This window comes from Mastigoproctus giganteus, chromosome 5 (assembly GCF_048544385.1).
Source record: "Mastigoproctus giganteus isolate SK-2022 chromosome 5, ASM4854438v1, whole genome shotgun sequence".
Taxonomy (NCBI): domain Eukaryota; kingdom Metazoa; phylum Arthropoda; class Arachnida; order Uropygi; family Thelyphonidae; genus Mastigoproctus; species Mastigoproctus giganteus.
This window is the reverse complement of record NC_143579.1, coordinates 226,101,364-226,120,868: the sequence shown is the minus strand read 5'-3', so window position 1 is coordinate 226,120,868 and position 19,505 is coordinate 226,101,364. Positions and strand designations below refer to the sequence as shown.

The following is a 19,505-nucleotide window of genomic DNA, read 5'->3' as shown; positions in this document are numbered from 1 at the left end:
TCTATTCAAGTTCAATAAAATTCCAATACAAAATATAACCCTAAACCTATATCCCAATGCAGTTATAACACTATATATAGGTATTTCGGTATCGAATATTATCTCCGAGTTATATTATATGATTTTCTTATCCCCTGTCAACTTATATGTATTAATTTATGATGTTACGTTTGTAATAACTAGGTCGCTATATTTATTTTGTTAAAAAAGTACAATTCAATTGGCAATGAAATTTAATAAGATTAATAAATTTTACTGATTAATTGATACTACTTTACTCGCTATCTAGTTTTCCGTTAAACCTTATGCTATCTAGTTTTCTGTTAAACCTTACTCCAGCACACGTATCTTATAACAATGGTGGCAAGTTACGAACAGTTAATCTACAGACACGAGGTATTATTTACTTTCCAAATCACGCTATCTAAATTCAAAATAAACCACGGAGCTTGACTAGGTTTATAAGCTACTTATAGAAAATAATTTAATCTAACAATTAAGTCAATAAAGCGGCTAAGTATAATTAAAATCTTTTCGTTTGCAGGAGCTGCAAAACCTGTCCACACGTGGATTTGATACCCTTACCGATACTAAGTAATAACCTACAAAATCTCTATTTAAATTCAATTTAAACTAAAGTATTGTTACTAGGAATATAAAGCAACTCTAAAAAATAAATTAATATGGCAATTTAAGTCAATAAAAAAGCAAAAACTTCTCTATTTGCTGGAACTGTAAAAACTTTGCCCGTTCACGTGTACTCTCACACCCACTCCTCATGAAAAGTAGAAGCAGGTATTTCTAAAGTGTTGCTCTTCTGTAACACTTTTATACCTGCTTTTACTTTTCATGGCTCATTGGATCTAAGTGCTGTAGGTGTGTTTGTATACTTTTGAAAATATAGTGAGACTAAAAATTTATTGCTATTAAAAATTTGTTTCTACTAATCATGGTAAATTTACTAATGCTGTATTTGTCCAAATATGAGCACTGCATTTGTTCCCCTAAAATCAATGCTTTTAAAAGCAGGGTGTAGTTGTTATAATTGGTTCTTTAAGAAAAATATCATCATTTCATTGTCTAGATCAGTAGTTCTCAACTGGTGGTTTGCAAATTCTTGGGGTTCGTGAAAATATTCCAGGGGGTTTGCACTAAAAATCTGTAACAACATCTGCTTAGATTTACATAGGTATATTTTTTTAAACTACAAAATAGTTTAATATTAATTTATGCAGTTCAGTTCAAAATTTATATTTAGTTGTGGTTTTGGACACATGCCCTTACATAGCATGCGTGACAAAATTAATTTTTTTTCATTCTCAAAGACCATTGTTATGTAATAATAATTTTATATCATTACACAATATCGCTTATAAAAACATAGTACTGGAAATATAATTTATAATAAAAATTCAGAACTATTGTATGATTTCAGAGAATATAGGCTTAATAGTTAGCAATAAAAATATTATGTTAAAAGGGGTTCACGATAAAAATATTATGTTGAAAGGGGCTGGCGAGTCAAAAAAGGTTGGGAACTGCTGGTCTAACCAGTATAGATACCTAGTTCATTGTTATTACCAAGAGATGATGCTTCAGCTTTAATTAAACACTACATTGATGCAAACTCTATTCAAAAATGAACATTATCAACTTCTGTAGTCTTAGTGGAAATGCATTGTACCTTATTCTCACAAACCCGAAAATTCAAATGAATGGGTCTTAAATAATATATATCACTATGTTGAGCAACATGAAGCTTACTTACTGAGTTGTTCTGATGTTGCAAACAGAATTTCAAACAATGGTGTAGTGATCTAATGCAACAATGCAGTGATGCTGTGTCATTAGAGATTCATATTTCAGTGTGCTCAGAGTCATTGGGCATAAGGACAAGGCATTTATAGTTCTTTGTCTCCAAAACTATTTTTAAATTAAAAGTATTACATTGAAGTATTCCTTAGTTCTAGGTTTTACAATTAGCTCAAACTTAAAGTGAAAGCATGAGTAGTTTGCATGTGTGCATATTATATTATATTAAAAATGATGTGAGTGCATAATTTTTTATTTATTTATTTTTTTATTTCAAGACCATAAAATTTTGGGAGTACAGTTTATATGTGAGGGTAGTTTATGTTCAAGCAAGTATGGCAACTTGTTAAACTTTGAAATTATTAAACAAGTTCTTTGAAAAAGCCTTTTCCTTGTTTTTTCATTGTGTATTTGTAATTTATTTGTTTTTTACGAAATTTTTTTTTTTTTTTTTTTTTTTTTTGTTATTAGATCTATGCCGCCAAAAATGAAAGATAAAGCACTAGCCTATGCTATGGTATTAGCTCTCATTATAGAAAAGTTTGTGTTAGACACCAGTAAATTGCAAGCAGATTTTAAAGTTGCTTTAAACAGGTAACCTTTTTAGTAATGTTAATTGTCTTTTATCACAGAATTCTCACATGGGTTATTGGTACAGTTCACCTCAAAAAACACACTTTAGTTTTACAGTGCTCATTTCTTTTTGGAATGAAATTTTCATCCTTGATACATCAGATATTGTATTTTATTGTTCTTTGGAAGCAAGATATGTAGGTGTTACAAATAAGCCAGCTCAAAGGTTATAATGTACATCTGCAAAGGGTGATAATCTGGTTCTTTAGAGGTTTCTTTCCATCATAAATATTTTCAGTAGAGGGTGGTAATTTAGTAAAACCAACCCTTATCTAAAGTCAAAACATGCACCAGATCAGTACAGAATTCTTAAATACAATTTTAAGATTTTTATCTACAAAATGCAAAATTATATCGAAGCAGGAATAAATAATATGAAATGAATTGAAGACGATAAAGATATTAAGATATAGATTCTTGGCACATGACAATTATAGCAACTACAGTGGCGGACAAGAAAGCTGCATCACCTTAAAAAAAGTAACATTTGTAGTGAAATGTATAAGATATTGTTTGATTACAGTCATTTTGTTTATTGCAAAGCAAAGATATTGCATCAGACAGTAATTGCAAGGTATTGCATCAGCCGTTTCTATAAATACTGCGTTGGAAGGGTATACACGCTCATTAGTATCCTGTTTTGCGGAGGTGTAAGCATGACTCCATGTGTTCAATTGACACTAAGAAAAAAAGTGTAGCTGTTGCTCTGGCCCAGGAAGGGCTTTCTACATGTGCTGATAAAATAGGCTACCACTAGCCAACAGTATCCCAGGTGCTGAAATTAAAGAGTGATGTGAAGAGAAGACCTGGATCAGGCCGTAAGAGAGTGACTACGCCTTTCCAAGATTGATATTTGAAATGGCTGTGCCTTCGTAATCTCCATGCTAGTGCTCCTGATCTAAAACTGATCAGGAGCACTAGCATGATGAAGATGATGCTAGAGGTTCTAAATTTACTTGGGTTTGAAATTATTTTACTAATGTTAATATATTTTCCAGTATTAACCTAAAGAAAAAAAAGACGAAATGCTAAACAACTTAACTAGATAAATCTGTATAACTGAGACCTTCAACTGAGTTATTTTTAAATGTATATTAAAATTTTTAAATTAAATTATTGAAACAAAATTGGAGATAATGCGTTGTTTTCTTAGTCATTAGAATAACTGTTTTTCTTATTTAACAGGCTTGTAACAGTAGCAGGTGTTTTAGGATGCCATGTTTCCAATAAAAAGCTAGACTCTACATTTTTTACTAAAGTAGCTGAACTAAAAATACCCCTCTTTGTTCCAACTAAAAGGCCATTCAAAGGAAGGAAAAAATAGAATTTGTACTTACGTATATATATGTGTGTATCATAATGTAATATATGTCACTGTACTAAGTCATTAAACCTCATACAATATATTTTTTATCTTGTTCAATTTTTGTCCCCTTGTATATAATTGATATGACACCCACACCGACCCACTAGAGAACAGCTTTGATAGCATCACCGATGACTTTTTTTTTATAACAGAAGGAATTTAAGTAAGTAACATTTCTCACAACTCTTCTGTGAGGATTGTTCCAAGATTACTTATCATAATTTGTTTTAAATTTATATTAAGGTTATTTTTTTATTTTGTTGTTCTTGTCCCATCAGAATGTTTCTTTTCAAATTATAGAAATACACCAAAAGTTTGCAAAAACAACAAGAACTGAGGAATTCAGAAAAAATACTTCTTATAATGGATTCTTGTTTTAACAAAATTGCTGTTAAAAAAAAAAGTACATAAATGTTTGAAGAAAACACAAGAAATTGGACAAATCTATTGTATAATCGTCTGAACTCCATTTCTTATGGTAATAATACATGCTGTTAACATGTCAAACAACATGTTAAATGTAAATGTTGTTTGATTGCAGCAATTGTAAATGTTGTTTGATGCAGCAGTAATTTTACTGGGCTTACTCATAGCTATGAGCAAACTGGGTTTGCCACTTAATCATTGATTTTATATTCTGGAGGCACTTTACCACAAGTTATCTTGATGTTAGAGTATGCTAAATGAAAGGCACTGTTCCAATGGAGGAGTATATTGTTTTTTTTTTTTTTTTTTTTAATATATGCAGGATATCTGATGTTTCTAAATGATGTTTCCAATTTTTATATATGTTTTTTCAGAATTACTTCAAGCTACACTCATGAAACACATACCAGCTTGAAAGATCAATTCAATAAGTTTTATGAAGGTACATAAAGTCATTGGTAAAGTTCAGTGTGGTAAAGGTTCAGTAAAGCTCGAACAATATCATAGCAATATTTAATCTCCTGCCACATGCTGTGCTTCATTTTGCAATCAATTTTACTAAAGGCCCCCTGTGATCCATGGATTTCAATGTTTGCAACATCCACACAATATCCACAATACATGAGATGGTGTAATTAATATGGGCACAGTTGAAGAACTTGCCAGAGAGTTTTTCGCTACATTAAGTTCTCTTCTGGCACACCACACATATTTTTGTGGACTGTGAGCAAATGTCTGTTGAATCTTCAATGCTCTCAGCACTCACTGATGGTCTGCCTGCACTTTTGTGTTTACGCACACACAGCCCTCAGTAACAAAACACTCATACCAAGCACACATTGATGGTTTACTTGGAGGAGCCTTCCAGTACTTTCGTTGAAACTGTCACTGCACTGTAGCAACAGATTTTGTTGCATGAAATACTAACACACAGAATGTTTTCTCTGACCGGTTGTCATTTTGCCATTCTTGCAAATGTAATGCTGCGTAACGGGTAGAATGCAAAACTGGCAGTCAAGTGCCAATTTTAATAAAACTTATTGAATTGATCTTTCAGCTGGTATGTGTTTCATGTTGTAGCTTGAAGTAATTCTGAATAAAAAAAATATCAAAATCAGAAACATAATTTACGGACACCTGGTATACACCACTACCCATACCTGGGTTTCAGTTCTTTTTTGAGATCTCGTTTCAGGGCCATTGTAAAGACCTGAGCAGCCAGTGATGAGATATATCCACAATACATGAGATGGTGCAATAAGTAAATTAGATATAGTTAAGTTAAGTTAGGGTAAAGCCTCAAATTTAATTTAACTTAAAAAAAAAAAAAACTTGTTAAAAAATGACTGAAAGTCAGTTGAACTGTTTAGGAAATTTCTGTTAACTCTAAAATCAATACCAGTTTTTAAATTATCAAATCACTTTTTAATGCTAACTGCATGGATGATTCTGGCTTGTATAGATTTTGATGTTTCTAAAATTGGTGGTGTTTCTGTTGTATGCTTTTAGTGTTAAAAATTCAAACCATTTTTACCTAATACATACAGTATTCTTTACAAACAGTAAGAATTGTTTTCTTGGATATACATTCCATGTGCATGAAATATGTACACTACTTCCTTTGTGACAGACAAGTATAGATGTGCCCAGATATGGTTAGACATGTCAAGGCCTACAAGTCAGATAGTTATATAAACCTGCAGAATGTTTCTTCCACATTCAGTGGTTTTGTGCTGCAGTTGTTCTAACTGGTATCTACTTCTAATGTGATTTTTATATTCTGTTCTTTGGTAATGGCAACTCATGGTTGTGTAAACCATCTAGATATATTTTGTTACATTTGCAATAACTATATTGCAGCAAAACAAAGGCAGGATATAACATCATTTGTGAAAAATATAATATATGCCACATATTTTGGAATTAAATTAGGTGATTAAGATAAAAGTTGTCCCCCACCCCCATAAAGAGTCCAGAGGGTTTGCAATCATGGAAATGTGGTAAAAAAAAAAAGCCATGTTATTACCATTCCCATGGTGTGGGGGGAGCCTTGGGCTCATATTTATGACTACTGCTTTTGTACTGTAAATGTAGCAGGTTTTAACACAAAGAACAAACAGCATGGTGTATCACAACAACATTACTACAACTATAAAGTTAGTACACTGTGGGCCTGAACTAATGGTATGGCCTCTACAAGTTATTCTTGAATATATGCCATCAGATCCCAAATCTGACATTTGTAACCTAGAGGATAATATAAACTATTGTGATGAAGAAATTCTGGACCACAGCTGTTTACATAAAGTGAACTCAATGATCTTGTGAGAGATCGAAATGGACCCCAGGAATGGTCTCTTCATGGTATAGACATCATTCCTGCAGTTATGAACTTTTTTTTGGAGTGGAGCCTATTTATTGACTCATTGAAGCAAAGTCCCATGCATGTTAAGTTTCTTTTGAAATAAACAAGTACAAGGATCATGGTTAGCTAGTGTGTAAAGATTTTAAAGTTATTGATCTGCTATTTGGCCAACAACTTGGTTGCACAAAAATGCCTTGCTTTCTGTGTGTTGTTGTTATTTGGTTTTTTTTTAGGAGCATTAGCAACTAAGCCCATATTGCTCCGGGATATGCGGTGGTCATTCTCTGACCTTTCCGCATCCTCCATATTTGGTGGCGACGGGCTCGAACCCCGGTCTAATCAAGAAGCATGTGCTACGCACTGCTGCTCCTTCCCACCTGGCTACAGAGGCACCTCTTTCTGTGTGAGTGGGATAGTTGAGAAAGAAGTGAACATTGAGATAGGAAAGTATGGCTGCCAAGACAGTCTTTAATACCAGGTTCAAAGAACCTTAAAGACAAACCAGTAGTAGATCAAAACAGAGCACTGTTACCTCATATAAAGCTATGTTTAATGAAAAAAATCCTCAAAGGCCTGAGGTAATGTTAATGGCAAAGCTATAAAGCTATGTTTAATGAAACAAATCCTCAAAGTCCTGAATAAAGAAAAATATTGCTTCAAGTATGTTTTTTGCTCAATTCCCATCACTTGCGTACAAAAAATCAAAACCAGAATTTTTGCCAGACCCCAAATCCATAAGCTGCTGCTAGACTGTATTTGAAGAATCCATGAACCAAACTGAAAGATGTCTTTAAAAATGTAGTATGCAATTTTTTGGGAAACGATAAATACTTGTATTGTGAGTGATATGTGGGAGAATTAAAAAAATATATAGGCTGCAATATGAGTATTAAAGTACATTTCTTGAACTCTCATCAGAAAGAACTATTTCTTGGAAAATTTAGGTCATTTAAGTGAAGAGCAGCAAAAACGATTTAATCAGGATATAAAATAAATGGAAACAAAAGTACCAAGGGAAATGGAATATCAGTATGATGACATTCTGTTCCATTCTGCTGCTGGATAATAAAAAGAGGAAGAGCTACTAAATCTAGCTTCCTGAGGAAGTCAAAAAGGTACAAGCTTAACCCAGTCTGGTATATAAGAAATCCAGTTTACAGCTATCTGTGCTTGACAGGAGCACATAGCCTTTGATATTTCTTTTTTTACATATTTTTATATAAAAATAACCTATTTTTAAAATATGTAACATTATAAAATAAGCCAGAAGCATCTCCAGCAATATTTTTTATTATTTTTTTTTAATTCTGACATGATAGAGCAAATTTCAAGTAACTTTTCAAAATTTTCTTTAAAAATGTAGTTCAGATTCCTTATCAGCAGTAAAACATCAGAGAATTTTTCCCAAATGTAGAACAGTGTAATCTATTGATTACAAATGAGATCTAGGGTTTAAATTTCTCTAAAGTCACAATGGAATTTATTAATTTGTACAAGAACTTAGCAGCCACCTCTGTTTTTCCATTACATTTTAGGGTCATGTCCTTAATGACTGTATGTGGGAGAATTAATGACTGTATGTGGAGAGTCTTGCCACTTGTTACTTGTTTCGAGAGGTCTAGGTTCAAATCCTGTCGGTGATTGGACTAATTTCTGGAGAAAATAAAGGTGCACTCCTCAGGAGTGTACTATTCCTCCCCCCCATGATTCAAAAGTTGTTTTAATTATTTCATGCAATTTTAGTTCACTATTTTTAATAAACCAATACTCATCATTTTTAATAAACCGAACTCATCTTCTGACCGATAATAAACCGGTCATAAAAATAAGCATAGCTAATATATTAAAAATGTCATAATTTTACAAAGCTTTTAAGCTAAAGCTGTAAATGAATTGTATATCATGTTATACTTAAGAATTATTATTATACCGGATGGGCCATAAGTCAACAAATACTTTGATGCATATTCAACAGCTGAGTTGAATGCTAAACCATGATAATCTATTAAATTAGATTTATTAGATTTTTTTAATAATCCAAAGGTAGTATGATTCATTCTCAAAGTGGTGACTGTTAATCTAAATACAAAGTCTTTTGTTTATATTTGATAAATTTTAGTAATAGGACTGGCTTTAATTTTGAAAACTCATCTGTAATTATTTTTTTTCATAGTATGCCTGCAGTCCTAATTTATAACAATACATTTTATCTTTTAGGGAACCCCACAGAAATGAAAAACGAATAGAACATCCACCCTATTGTTTGGATCTTTTCCCATGTAGTTTTTGAGTGTTCCCAACCTTAAGACATGGAACTAAGAGAACAAATTTGGTAGCAAAAAAAAAAAAAAAAAAAAAAACAGTGAAAAAACCATTGCTAAAGCACAAGCATGTTGAAAACTGCTATGACATGTTATTTGGGTTTTTTTTTTTTTTTTTTTTTTTTTTTTTAAGGAGCATTAGCAACTAAGGCCATATTGCACCGGTTTATGCGATGGTCATTCCTTGACCTTTCCGCATCCTCCGTATTTGGTGGTGACGGGCTCGAACCCCGGTCTAATCAAGAAGCGCGTGCTACGCACTGCTGCTCCTTCCCACCTGGCCTATGACATGTGTGTGAGAAGTGAATAGAACTGTGAAAGTAGTGTACATTGTGTAGCCACTTCATAAATATATTAACCCTTTTCATGAAATTGAGCACTAAGTCACTGAGCTAGATGATATCTCTTAACTCATTTCTTGTAGTTAACCAGTATTTCTTTTTCTTTGTTTTTTTTGCATGTCCAAACATATTGCACGTTTGGACCATGTAATAGCAAGTGAGCAGATACAATGTTATACACAATTTCGCTGTTTAGTACACCAGTGGTCATGACAAAAGGCATAAGTGACCTGGAACATGGCAAAGTAGTTTGCTCCAGATGCACTCAGTTTGACCATTAGCTGCGATATCTGTGACAAGTTAAGATGAGTTGTACATTCTCAAATGAATGCACAATTCATTTGAGATTCATCTCTGGAATTCAATTCTCCTGGGGCTTTTATATATGACCATGTCTTGGGTGTATCAAGGTTGGTTCAACAAACAAATAACATTCTGGCCAATGGCGATCCTGTGTTTGATACACATAAGGCCTTGTTTGATGCAAAAGGCTAGCTAAGGCCAATAAGAACTGTGTAAGATAGCAGAAAAGCTTCAGCCAGAAAAATAACAATCCAGCACAACAGTGGTAAACAAAGTGGTAGCCAACAAGATGAATTGTGCATTCATTTGAGAATGTACAGCTCGTCTTAACTTGTCACAGATATCGCAGCTAATGGCCAAACTGAGTTCCACTCCTATCAGCAAAAAAAGAAGGTACAGTTACAGTGGGCTCAGGATCACCAACAGAGGAGAATTGAAATATGGTTTCCTGATCTCATAAATTCCAGTTCTTGTTTGACATTGTTGGGAGGACTAGAATATGAAACAGTATGAATCCACATCCTGCTAAGTGATAACAATGCAAACTAGTGGTGGCAGTGTATTTGGATAACAGGATATCTGGAAATTGTTTATGATCATGCACATTCAGTCATTACCACAGTATATTCATCTACAAATGAATTCTTCCAATAGGATAATGTGCCATATCACACTGTCAGAATTATACAGAAATGGGTCAAAGAACATTAGAGTAAATTCAGCCTATTGTGGTGGCCTTTGCACATACCAGAACTCAATCGAATTGCTTGGAAGAGGGGGTTTTCATGATCTGGGCATGAAGTCTCTTAATCCAGTTGGGGAAGACTGGGGTGGAAGGAGTGGGTTGACTGTTTATATAGGTTAAAGTTGACGATGTTGCCAATGGGATGTTATGTGGAAACCTGGCAGATTTTTGGATACTGGGATATTATAGAAGGAGATTAAGATGGTTTTGGGTTAAGGAGGGGGAGGACCAGTTTTGAGAGCTATTTCTAAACTTTTTATTGTGTTATGGGTTATTAGATTGACAGATGAAGTATTTAATAATTGGTTGTGTTGTACTAGTACTAATTTTAATACTAGTATTGAAATTAAATTAAATTACAATGTCCATATAAATCGATCTAATTGCTCACCTAGGTGAGATGAAATGAGCTCTTCAGAGTAGTGATACACAACCATTCAATTTAGATAACATAAGTTATTTTAAATGGATGGCTTGGAATAACTGAGGGAAACAATTGAATAAACATGGACCAGTATTCCTGAAGTGCACTTTTGACCTCACAGAGTCCATGTCATGATGAATCCAGGCTGTTCTGAGTGATAAAGGAGGCTTAGTTGATATTATGTTGATGTACCTAATAAATTGGCCATTCAGTGTATTACATGTGGCAATCATTATTTCAAAAACCAAACTTTGTAAAGCTCTGGACAGGTTCAGTTACAAATAACAGGTATAGGGTAAGAATATTTCAAACACACCTATTATTTTTTATGTTCTCCATGTTACATGTGTGTTAATCATCAAAGCAACCAAGTTTGTGTTGTTTCACAATTGTGTGAATGTTTGTCAGTGTGCTGTTTGCTAGATAAAAAATCTGTTTCCAGGAGATAAAAACATTCAGCCATTGCCTGACACTGGCTAACCAAGGTTGATGGGATCTATCCAATTATAATAAGGGGGGGCAGTACAGAATGTAAGCTGGCCCTTGGTCAGAATTATCAGAGCACCTTTGGATTCACGAGAAGTCCCCATGAACTCAAGATGTATAAATATATCCTCAATTCAAAAAGCAAGATCAAAGAGTAACATGAGTAATTACAGACCTGTTAGCTTAACTTCTGTTCAAGGGAAAATTATGGAGTCACTGGTTAAAGAAGTAATGCAGGACCATCTAGACAGGAGTGTAGTTATACTTCTGTCTCAGCTAAGAGGAAATCTTGTCTGACAAACTTCATTGGATACTATAATCCAATAACAAAGGAACTGGATGCAAAATTTTGATATACAAGGTTGTTAAAATTAAAGTATCACTATGTTGAGGGCTCTGGAGTGAGTTATAAGGCTCGTACTGAAGAGAAATTTAGACAGCAGGTACAATAAAGAATGCGCTCGCCATTTATTGTAAAAAAAAAAATAGTTACAAAATTTGTCACTATATGGTGCTGTGGCAATACAAATCACTTGAATAGTGCTACAATTGTTCAATGTGTCCTCCATTTTGGTCAACAACAGCTTCCATTCAAAGAACAGCATTTTCTGCAGTGGAACGCAACATGTCAACTGGAACAGCCAGCACATGACATCTAATGCTGTCTTCAGATCTGCCAGAGTTTGAGATCCCAATACACCTGGTTTTTCAAAAAAAATCCCACAAGCAGAAGTTGCATGGGGTGAGGTCCAGTGATTGAGGTGGCCAAGATGTCGGGAAACAACGGCTGATGACCCGTTCATCTGTAAAGTGTTGCCTTAGCAATCTTTAGACACAACGGTGGATGTGGAGTGGTGCACCATCTTGCATGAATATGGTATCCTGAAGGCACCCATTTTGTTTTAGCTCTGGTATTATTGCGAAATTTGCCAACATTTCATAATATCACTGTCCAGTGACAGAACAGGTGAGAGGTCCAGTCAGTGTTACCTGTTCAAAAAAAAATATGGCCCAGTCATGAATGTGGCTGTAAATCCACACCACACTGTCACTTTTGGAGAATGCAACGGAACCTCTTGGATAACTCGAGAGTTTTCTGTTGCCCAAATGTGATAGTTGTGCGTATTCACTTGACCATGTAAGAAGTGGGGTTCATCACTCCAAAGGATGTTCCCTGGCCAAGTGATCCACTGTCATTTGTGCCAGAAAATGAAGTGCGTATGTGAAACGAATACTTATCTGCATCTTGTAAGGATAGTATTGCAACACCTGGTGCCTTACAGTGGAATATGGCATGTCCACTTCACGAGAAACAGCTGGCACACTTGTGCTACCACATGGAGATTGACTTGATAAATCCATGACAGCCATAGCCACTTCAACACGAGAGGAGTTCACTCATTTTCGACCTCTACCTGGTTGAACACCAAGATGTCCTGTCACTTCAAATTTCACAATCATTTTGCGGACATCACAAACAGTTAGGAAACTGTTCAGTCCACATGGGCCTCATGCACTTCTGATGATGGAATTCTCTGTAGCCGCATCTGCATTGTTGCTGTTCTGATAGTACAGCTTCACTAATAGCACCTTTTCCTGAAATGTTGGCATTGCTGCTGTAGTGCAGGCAAACATCTACTGTATGATTTTGAAAAGTGCTTTGCTTCGCTTTCATACAGTATAGTAGAGTTGAGTAGCGGTGCTATGGCAATAACTTACGATTATCGTAAGTTATTGTAACTAAGATAGTTATGCACCATACTGTGACACAGTGCCATGCAGTGACAAATTTTGTAACTAATTTTTTTCCCCAATAAATGGCAAGTGCATTTATCGTACACTGGTGTGCAAAACTTAAGGATCAACACTATTTTAAAGGTTACAATCACAAAACCTTTACTGATGAGAGTAGATTCAGTCTCAGCAACGATTCTGGACATCAGCTAATCTGGGGAGAGGTTGGCACACAGTACCACCCTGCAAACATTACTGAAATGGATCGATATGGCAGTTGAGGAGTTCTCATCTGGGGAGGCATTATCTTGGATGGACGTACACAACTCCAGATACTGGAAGGTAGTACTATAACCAATGCACGCTACTGTACTGAGATAATCCTTCCCCATGTGCATCTGTTCCGAGGTGCCATCGGCCCTGAGTTTGTGTTTATGGATGATAACACCATACCCCATTGCACTGCAGCTGTTGATGTGCTTTTGGAAAGTGAGGACATTGTTTGTATGGATTGGCCTGCCTGTTCCATGATCTAAATCCCATCGAACACATATGGGAAACTGGGGAGATGCCTAGCGGCACGTCCACACCCACTAGAAGATGGTGCTGACAGGAATAGACGATGTTACTGCAAGAACTTGTCAACAACACTTGGAAGTATGGACAGGCGGTGCAAAGCCGGCGACATTACGGGTGGCCATATTTCCTACTGAGGACCACCTCTTCTCTTTGTTCCATCTTTGGCAGGGATGCATCTGTATCATGGCCATTTTTGAATAAAGTCCCTTTGTACTGTTTTGTTTCTGTTGTACTGGTGTTGTTTCCTTATCATTTCTGTATCTCACGAGGGTCTTTGGTATGCTTTTCCCATATCCAGGCCACTCCCATGACAAACTACAGGTGAAACCTGACTAGTCCTTAAATTTTGCACACCAGTGTACCTGTTGTCCAAATTCCTCTTCAGTACGAGCCTTAGAACTTGCTCCAGAGCCCTCTACATAGGGATACTTTAATTTTAACAACCTGGTACTCGAATTTCAGGAAAGCTTTTAATACTGTTGCGCATAATAGACTGCTGTACAAATTAGAGCAGTCTGGCATTAAGGGCAAGTTACTGCTACAGACAAAGGAACGATTGAATGGGAGAAGACAGAGTTGTAATTAATGGACACTAATCATTGTGGACTACTAGTAAAGAGTCCACCAAGGTTCGGCCCTCGTGGGTAGCATAGGTGGTAGGATTGCCGTCCTCCCCACACCAGGTAGAAAATACCTGAGTTCGAATCCCGTCGATGACGGGAGCAATTTTTATGAGCCTTTTCACAACATGGCTTAGTTAGTTGGTTTCAGGCGAGGGTGTCATAGTTTTTTCGTCAAGCAAACAGAAAAATCGACCTCAAAACACGCAAACACGCAATTTACAGACAATATGCACAGAGCAACATGGCCTTAGTCACCGATGCCCCTAAAACTCAACAACAAGCAATCAATCCATCAAGGTTCAGTGCTTGGGCCACTGTTGTTTTTGGTATGCATTACAAAAATCATCACAGCTCAGTGTCACCTCTGGACTTCCATTTCTTCTACACATTTCCAGTTCCAACTTGGGTATTTTTTAAATTTCTGAACAATAGTACACAAATACACACACACACACACACAACAGACAATTTCCAAAAATGATTCATTTGCGTGTAGCACAGTGCAGTGGCGTAACGAGAAAAAGTGGACCCCAATGCAAAGTTTAGCGTGGGCCCCTGAAAATATTTGTTTTGGTAAAAATTAACAATACAACAATAAACATGTATTTAAAATCTTTATCAATACAATATAAAAACAAAATATTAAACTCTGTAAATATAAAAATAAAAAATAAATTCTGAAAATTAAATGAAGTAATATACCGACTTACGTAATTTATAATGGTTTTCGTCTAGATTTGGCATTGGCAAAATCATTAATTAATTTAGAGCCGTCCATTCTTTCAGCTTCTTGCGCTTCTATGCTAAGTAGTACTAGTGCTGATAGGCGTTGTTGTCCCATGGTGTTTTTCAAATAATTCTTAATTTTAATTCCGAGGAAGAGCGTTCCCTGGTTAATTCAATAACCGGAATTATAAAAAATAATATCAATAAGGAGCACACTATCAAAAAACTAGCACTCATATCATAGTATTTAATGGTGAGTATGAGCTTGGCACACCCAGGGTCCTGAGCTGGATATCATCATTCTTCTCTTTTTGGTGATTCCCTCTTACTTCTCTCTCTCTTTCTCTCTCTCTCTCTCTCTCTCTCTCTCTCTCTCTCTCTCTCTCTTTCAGAGTACTCAAATTTCTTTTGGCTGGTGCAGCATAAGCCTCAGGCTTCCTTGCACCATATGGCTAATAATAATAATATAGCCGCCCTGATGCGAACTTCTTATTTCGGCCCCTACTCCACACGGTCATTTTTCTTATATCAATTTTTTTTGGGAATTAAAAAAATAAAATTTTAAAAATAATATGTGATTTTATTTTTCAAACACAAAATAACATATTTTGATACATGAAGTAAATATGTTAAGAATAAAATAAAATAAAAAAAAAACAATAAAAAGCGAAAATACGTTTATTTTGCTTTGGCTGTAGATATTAAAATAAAACTATAAACTTAAAATATTACAATTAATATTATTAATTTTTAATATTAATATTAAACTATAAATATTACAATTAAAATGTTACAATTATAGAGCATTTTGCGAAATCGAATGCAGTAACCAATTACGCGAAAGTGATTTACCGTTTTGTAATTTTTTTTTTTTTTTTTTTTTTTTTGTGTAATGTTCAATAGAAAAGTTTCTGTTATTATTATCTTTATCTTTTGGAAAATCAATTTTTTTTAATTGTTCTGGTTTGTTTTCAATTAACATCATTCTAATTTTATTATTTAAAAATTTTGGCCATTTACTGGGATTACTAAGCGTGAAATTAGTTGATCTTTTATACTACTATTGTTTCTAGCCCGTGACCACCAAATACGGAGGATGCGGAAGGGTCAGGGAATGACCACCGCATATCCCCAGAGCAATATGGCCTTAGTTGCTAATGCGCCTAAAAACCAAATAACAACAACAACTACTACTATTGTGATCTTCGCTTTCCTCTTTATCCGAATTTGCTTCACTTGCACCTAGTGTTTCTTGCTGAATTGGAATGTCAACATCTTGGACTGGTAATAATTCAAGTGTTTCAGTTTCTTCATCAATAGTAGTAAAGCTAGAGGAAGCTGGTGGATCCGGCTGTGGCTGGATGCCCAGAAACCTGGTAATCTAACTTGTTGCTTTTTTTATTTGATCACTTTTCCTTTTTTTTTTCTTCTTCTTTTTCTGTATTCATAACAAGACAGTCGTTTCCTTCCGTCAGACATGTGAGAAATATTTTTTAAAAAAAAGTTTAAAATTTAAAATTTATTATTTGTTAATATGAAATACGACAAAATACATTCTTCGATACAATGAACTTTTAGTCTCCTTAGTCTTTGCTGTCTCTTTTAGTGTTTACAAAACATTGGTCTTTACAACCTCTTAATTTCTGCTGCCCCTTAGTCATTGCCACCCTGGTGCGGTACACCACTTGCACCACTGGGTTGGCGCGGCTCTGGTAATTGCATTTAAAATGATTCTGAAAAGTCACTTGAAAATTTATTTTGCACCGTATCTGCTTTTTAATAATGGAATTTTCATCCATTTGGATTAATTGAGTTGGAGTAAGAAATGCAAATAAGTCAGAAAATGTATTTAGTCCTTGAAACATTTTGTTTTACACGATACAAAATGTTAACTTTAAAGAGCAGTTCTGCATTTTCAAATCTGTAGTCCTCTGCCAGTTAAATAAATAAATACATTTTCTGTTTATACTCTGGGACGACCAAACGATGAGAGGAGTTCACAAAGTAGAGAGAGAATACAAGAAACAGCGCTGTATTCAGCAGTCACGGGCTTGAACTCCGGTCACTTAAGGCACATGTACCTATGCACACTCACGCCAGTTCATCAAAATGTTTCTTAACAAATCGCCTCCCATTCATTTTTAAATTGACAAGTACATCCCATTTCTGCACAATAGATGATGCTTCCTTGACGATATTTCCAAATTCATTTCTTAATTTTTTCACTTGATTATACGATGTTTCTATACCCAATGCAGCTTGACCAATATCCATATTCGTTCTTTGCAAAATCGTTGATGTTGCCTTAATACTCGACAAGATTTTTTCTGTCAGTACGGTGGTTAACAAAATCCAAATTTTTAATAATATTTTTAATCCAGATGACTTCCAACGTTTCATCTCTTTTTTGGCGATTGTATGATAATTTTATTTAATGCCATTATCAAATCGGGAAATCTCAATTTTATAACAATTATAGATGCAACCGACTAGATCAACGAGTTGGATTTAATTCCTTTAACACAAATATCGCACCAGGGACATTTTTGACATATAAACTGCGGGGGGGGAGATTCCCCCTCAGGCCCAACTGCACGGTCCCCAGTAATACTCAGAAATATTATAGGTGCAATAGGGACACTATGCTCAATAATATGACCCCCAATAAGTGGGCTCCTATTTTACTTTGGCCCCCGCAGTCACAAATTCTTAAAAATTGCCCTGGAAGCAAGAGTTATGCTGATACCATTTCACCTCCATTCACTACTGCAGTTTCGCTTGTGCTGTGCAGCTAGCTAACAATAAACATGCTTTGCGTGAAAAAAATTATTGTTCGTAGACAATAAATTTTATCATAAACATAACTAAAAAACTTATATTTTCACTAATTTTTTTTTTTTTTTTTTGTTTCGGGCAGGAGAGCAGTGGGCTACCAGTGCACCGCATTGGCATAGTTACGCCTGACACAGTGGATATAATCACAGTATTCTCTACATTGGGTGGAAAATGGCCAAGTTTGAATCCTATCAATGATGCAAAGAATTTTAATGGACATTTTTCACAATGTGGCTGAATCAGCCGATCTTAGACAAAAGTTTCACGTTTTTCTCCCGGAAATTAGGAGTTTTCGTCTGACAAACAGGAAAATTTACTGCAGAAAACACGCAATTTACAGACAATAATGGCGAAAAATGGCATAAGTCGCTAATGCGCCTAAACCCTACAACATACAAACTGGAACACAATCATATTGACCACATAATACATGCAGTTTTTACAGACACAGTGTAATGTTGCCTCATAGCTTTGATTTCTTTGACGCATAACACACTCACTCACTCTCGACATGATATCCGACTATTGTTGCCCTCTAAAACTGTTAGGTGATTCTGTGTGCTCAAAGCTTTGGTGCATACATTTGAAATGAATTCAGGGCTATCCGCTGATTAATTTTTATAGGCCAAATATTTACATATTTCACAGTCGCAAAAAACAATTTTTTTTAAAATCGGAGTGGTACCTTTGACTTTTAGTAGGACAGCATACATTCGTTGATTGTCCCGATTTTATATACTACTGTACGTTCATTTTAAGATATTTTGAAATTCAATTAAGTAGGTATGGTAAGTCTCTTGTTAATGAAACATAGAAAATTGCTAAGCTATTTGAATTCCGGACATCTTCCATTAACATGCTATTATTCAGAACAACAAATCTGAGGACCTAATTCAGAAATTTTGATCTGATTTTATTAACCCTAAGTGGAAATTTTCTGTTGGGTATTGGTTTCTGCTTCGATTTCGCTGGTTCTGCGAAGCTAAACAGTTTGAGCGCGCAACTTCATAGAACCCGCGGAGTAAACAAAAAAATAACTTTTTGGGCAATACAGTTTTTACTGGCAATATTATTTCTTCTTATTTATCCAATATGGTGTCAGGATAGAAAAGAATTACACAGTTCGCCATTTAAAATCTTTCCTAAAAGATATGGAAGGAAAGATATAAAACGTAGGATTTATATGTAGGAAAGATAAAACGATAATCAGAAAATTACTACTTACTAATTCTTTCTCACTGTTTTAACTCTTTAAACTGATATGAAGTAAAAGATTATTTGTTTATTGTTATTACTCTACTACTATAAACATCACTTTTTAATGAATAATAACTTCACTTAATAGTGCCTAAGGGTATATTAATCCCAAGATCCTGAATTTCTGGTCTAAGTGATTGCTTAAGATTCAGATCCACCATACCATAATTTATTTTATTTAAATTAATTATTTATTTATTTATTTTTTTTTTTTTAGTAAGGTCAGTAACCCATAAGCTGTTTGTATTTTTGTTCTGTTTTGAAAGTTTTGTTTAGTATATTTTTTCCAGTTAATACAGGAAAAATATACTAAACTAAATAATGGTGTTAATGATTTATATTCAATGTGAATGCCATGTATTACTTTTTTTTAAATACTGTTTTTCATTTCTTCTTACTGTACCCATCTAAGGAATTAAAATGATTTCAAGAGTTCACGACGTCACGTTTTTAGTTCCGTTTCCGGTATTGTGTTGCGCTGCCAAGCGATCGAATTTAGTCAATGGCAGTTTAGGGTTAGTGGCTTTCT

General features: G+C 34.8%; 1 protein-coding gene across 1 annotated transcript in view; it reads left to right on the top strand.

Moving 5' to 3' along the window:
* The window catches only part of LOC150086179 (DNA-directed RNA polymerase I subunit RPA49-like), a 34,689-nt gene extending 30,920 nt beyond the window's left edge, over positions 1 to 3,769 (top strand). Inside the window, exons 11-12 of the mRNA XM_090374819.1 lie at positions 2,284 to 2,406; positions 3,631 to 3,769. Coding sequence (XP_090230945.1) covers positions 2,284 to 2,406; positions 3,631 to 3,769 — 262 coding nt within the window. The remainder of the gene's footprint in view (positions 1 to 2,283; positions 2,407 to 3,630) is intronic.
* Positions 3,770 to 19,505: the final 15,736 nt, after the last annotated feature.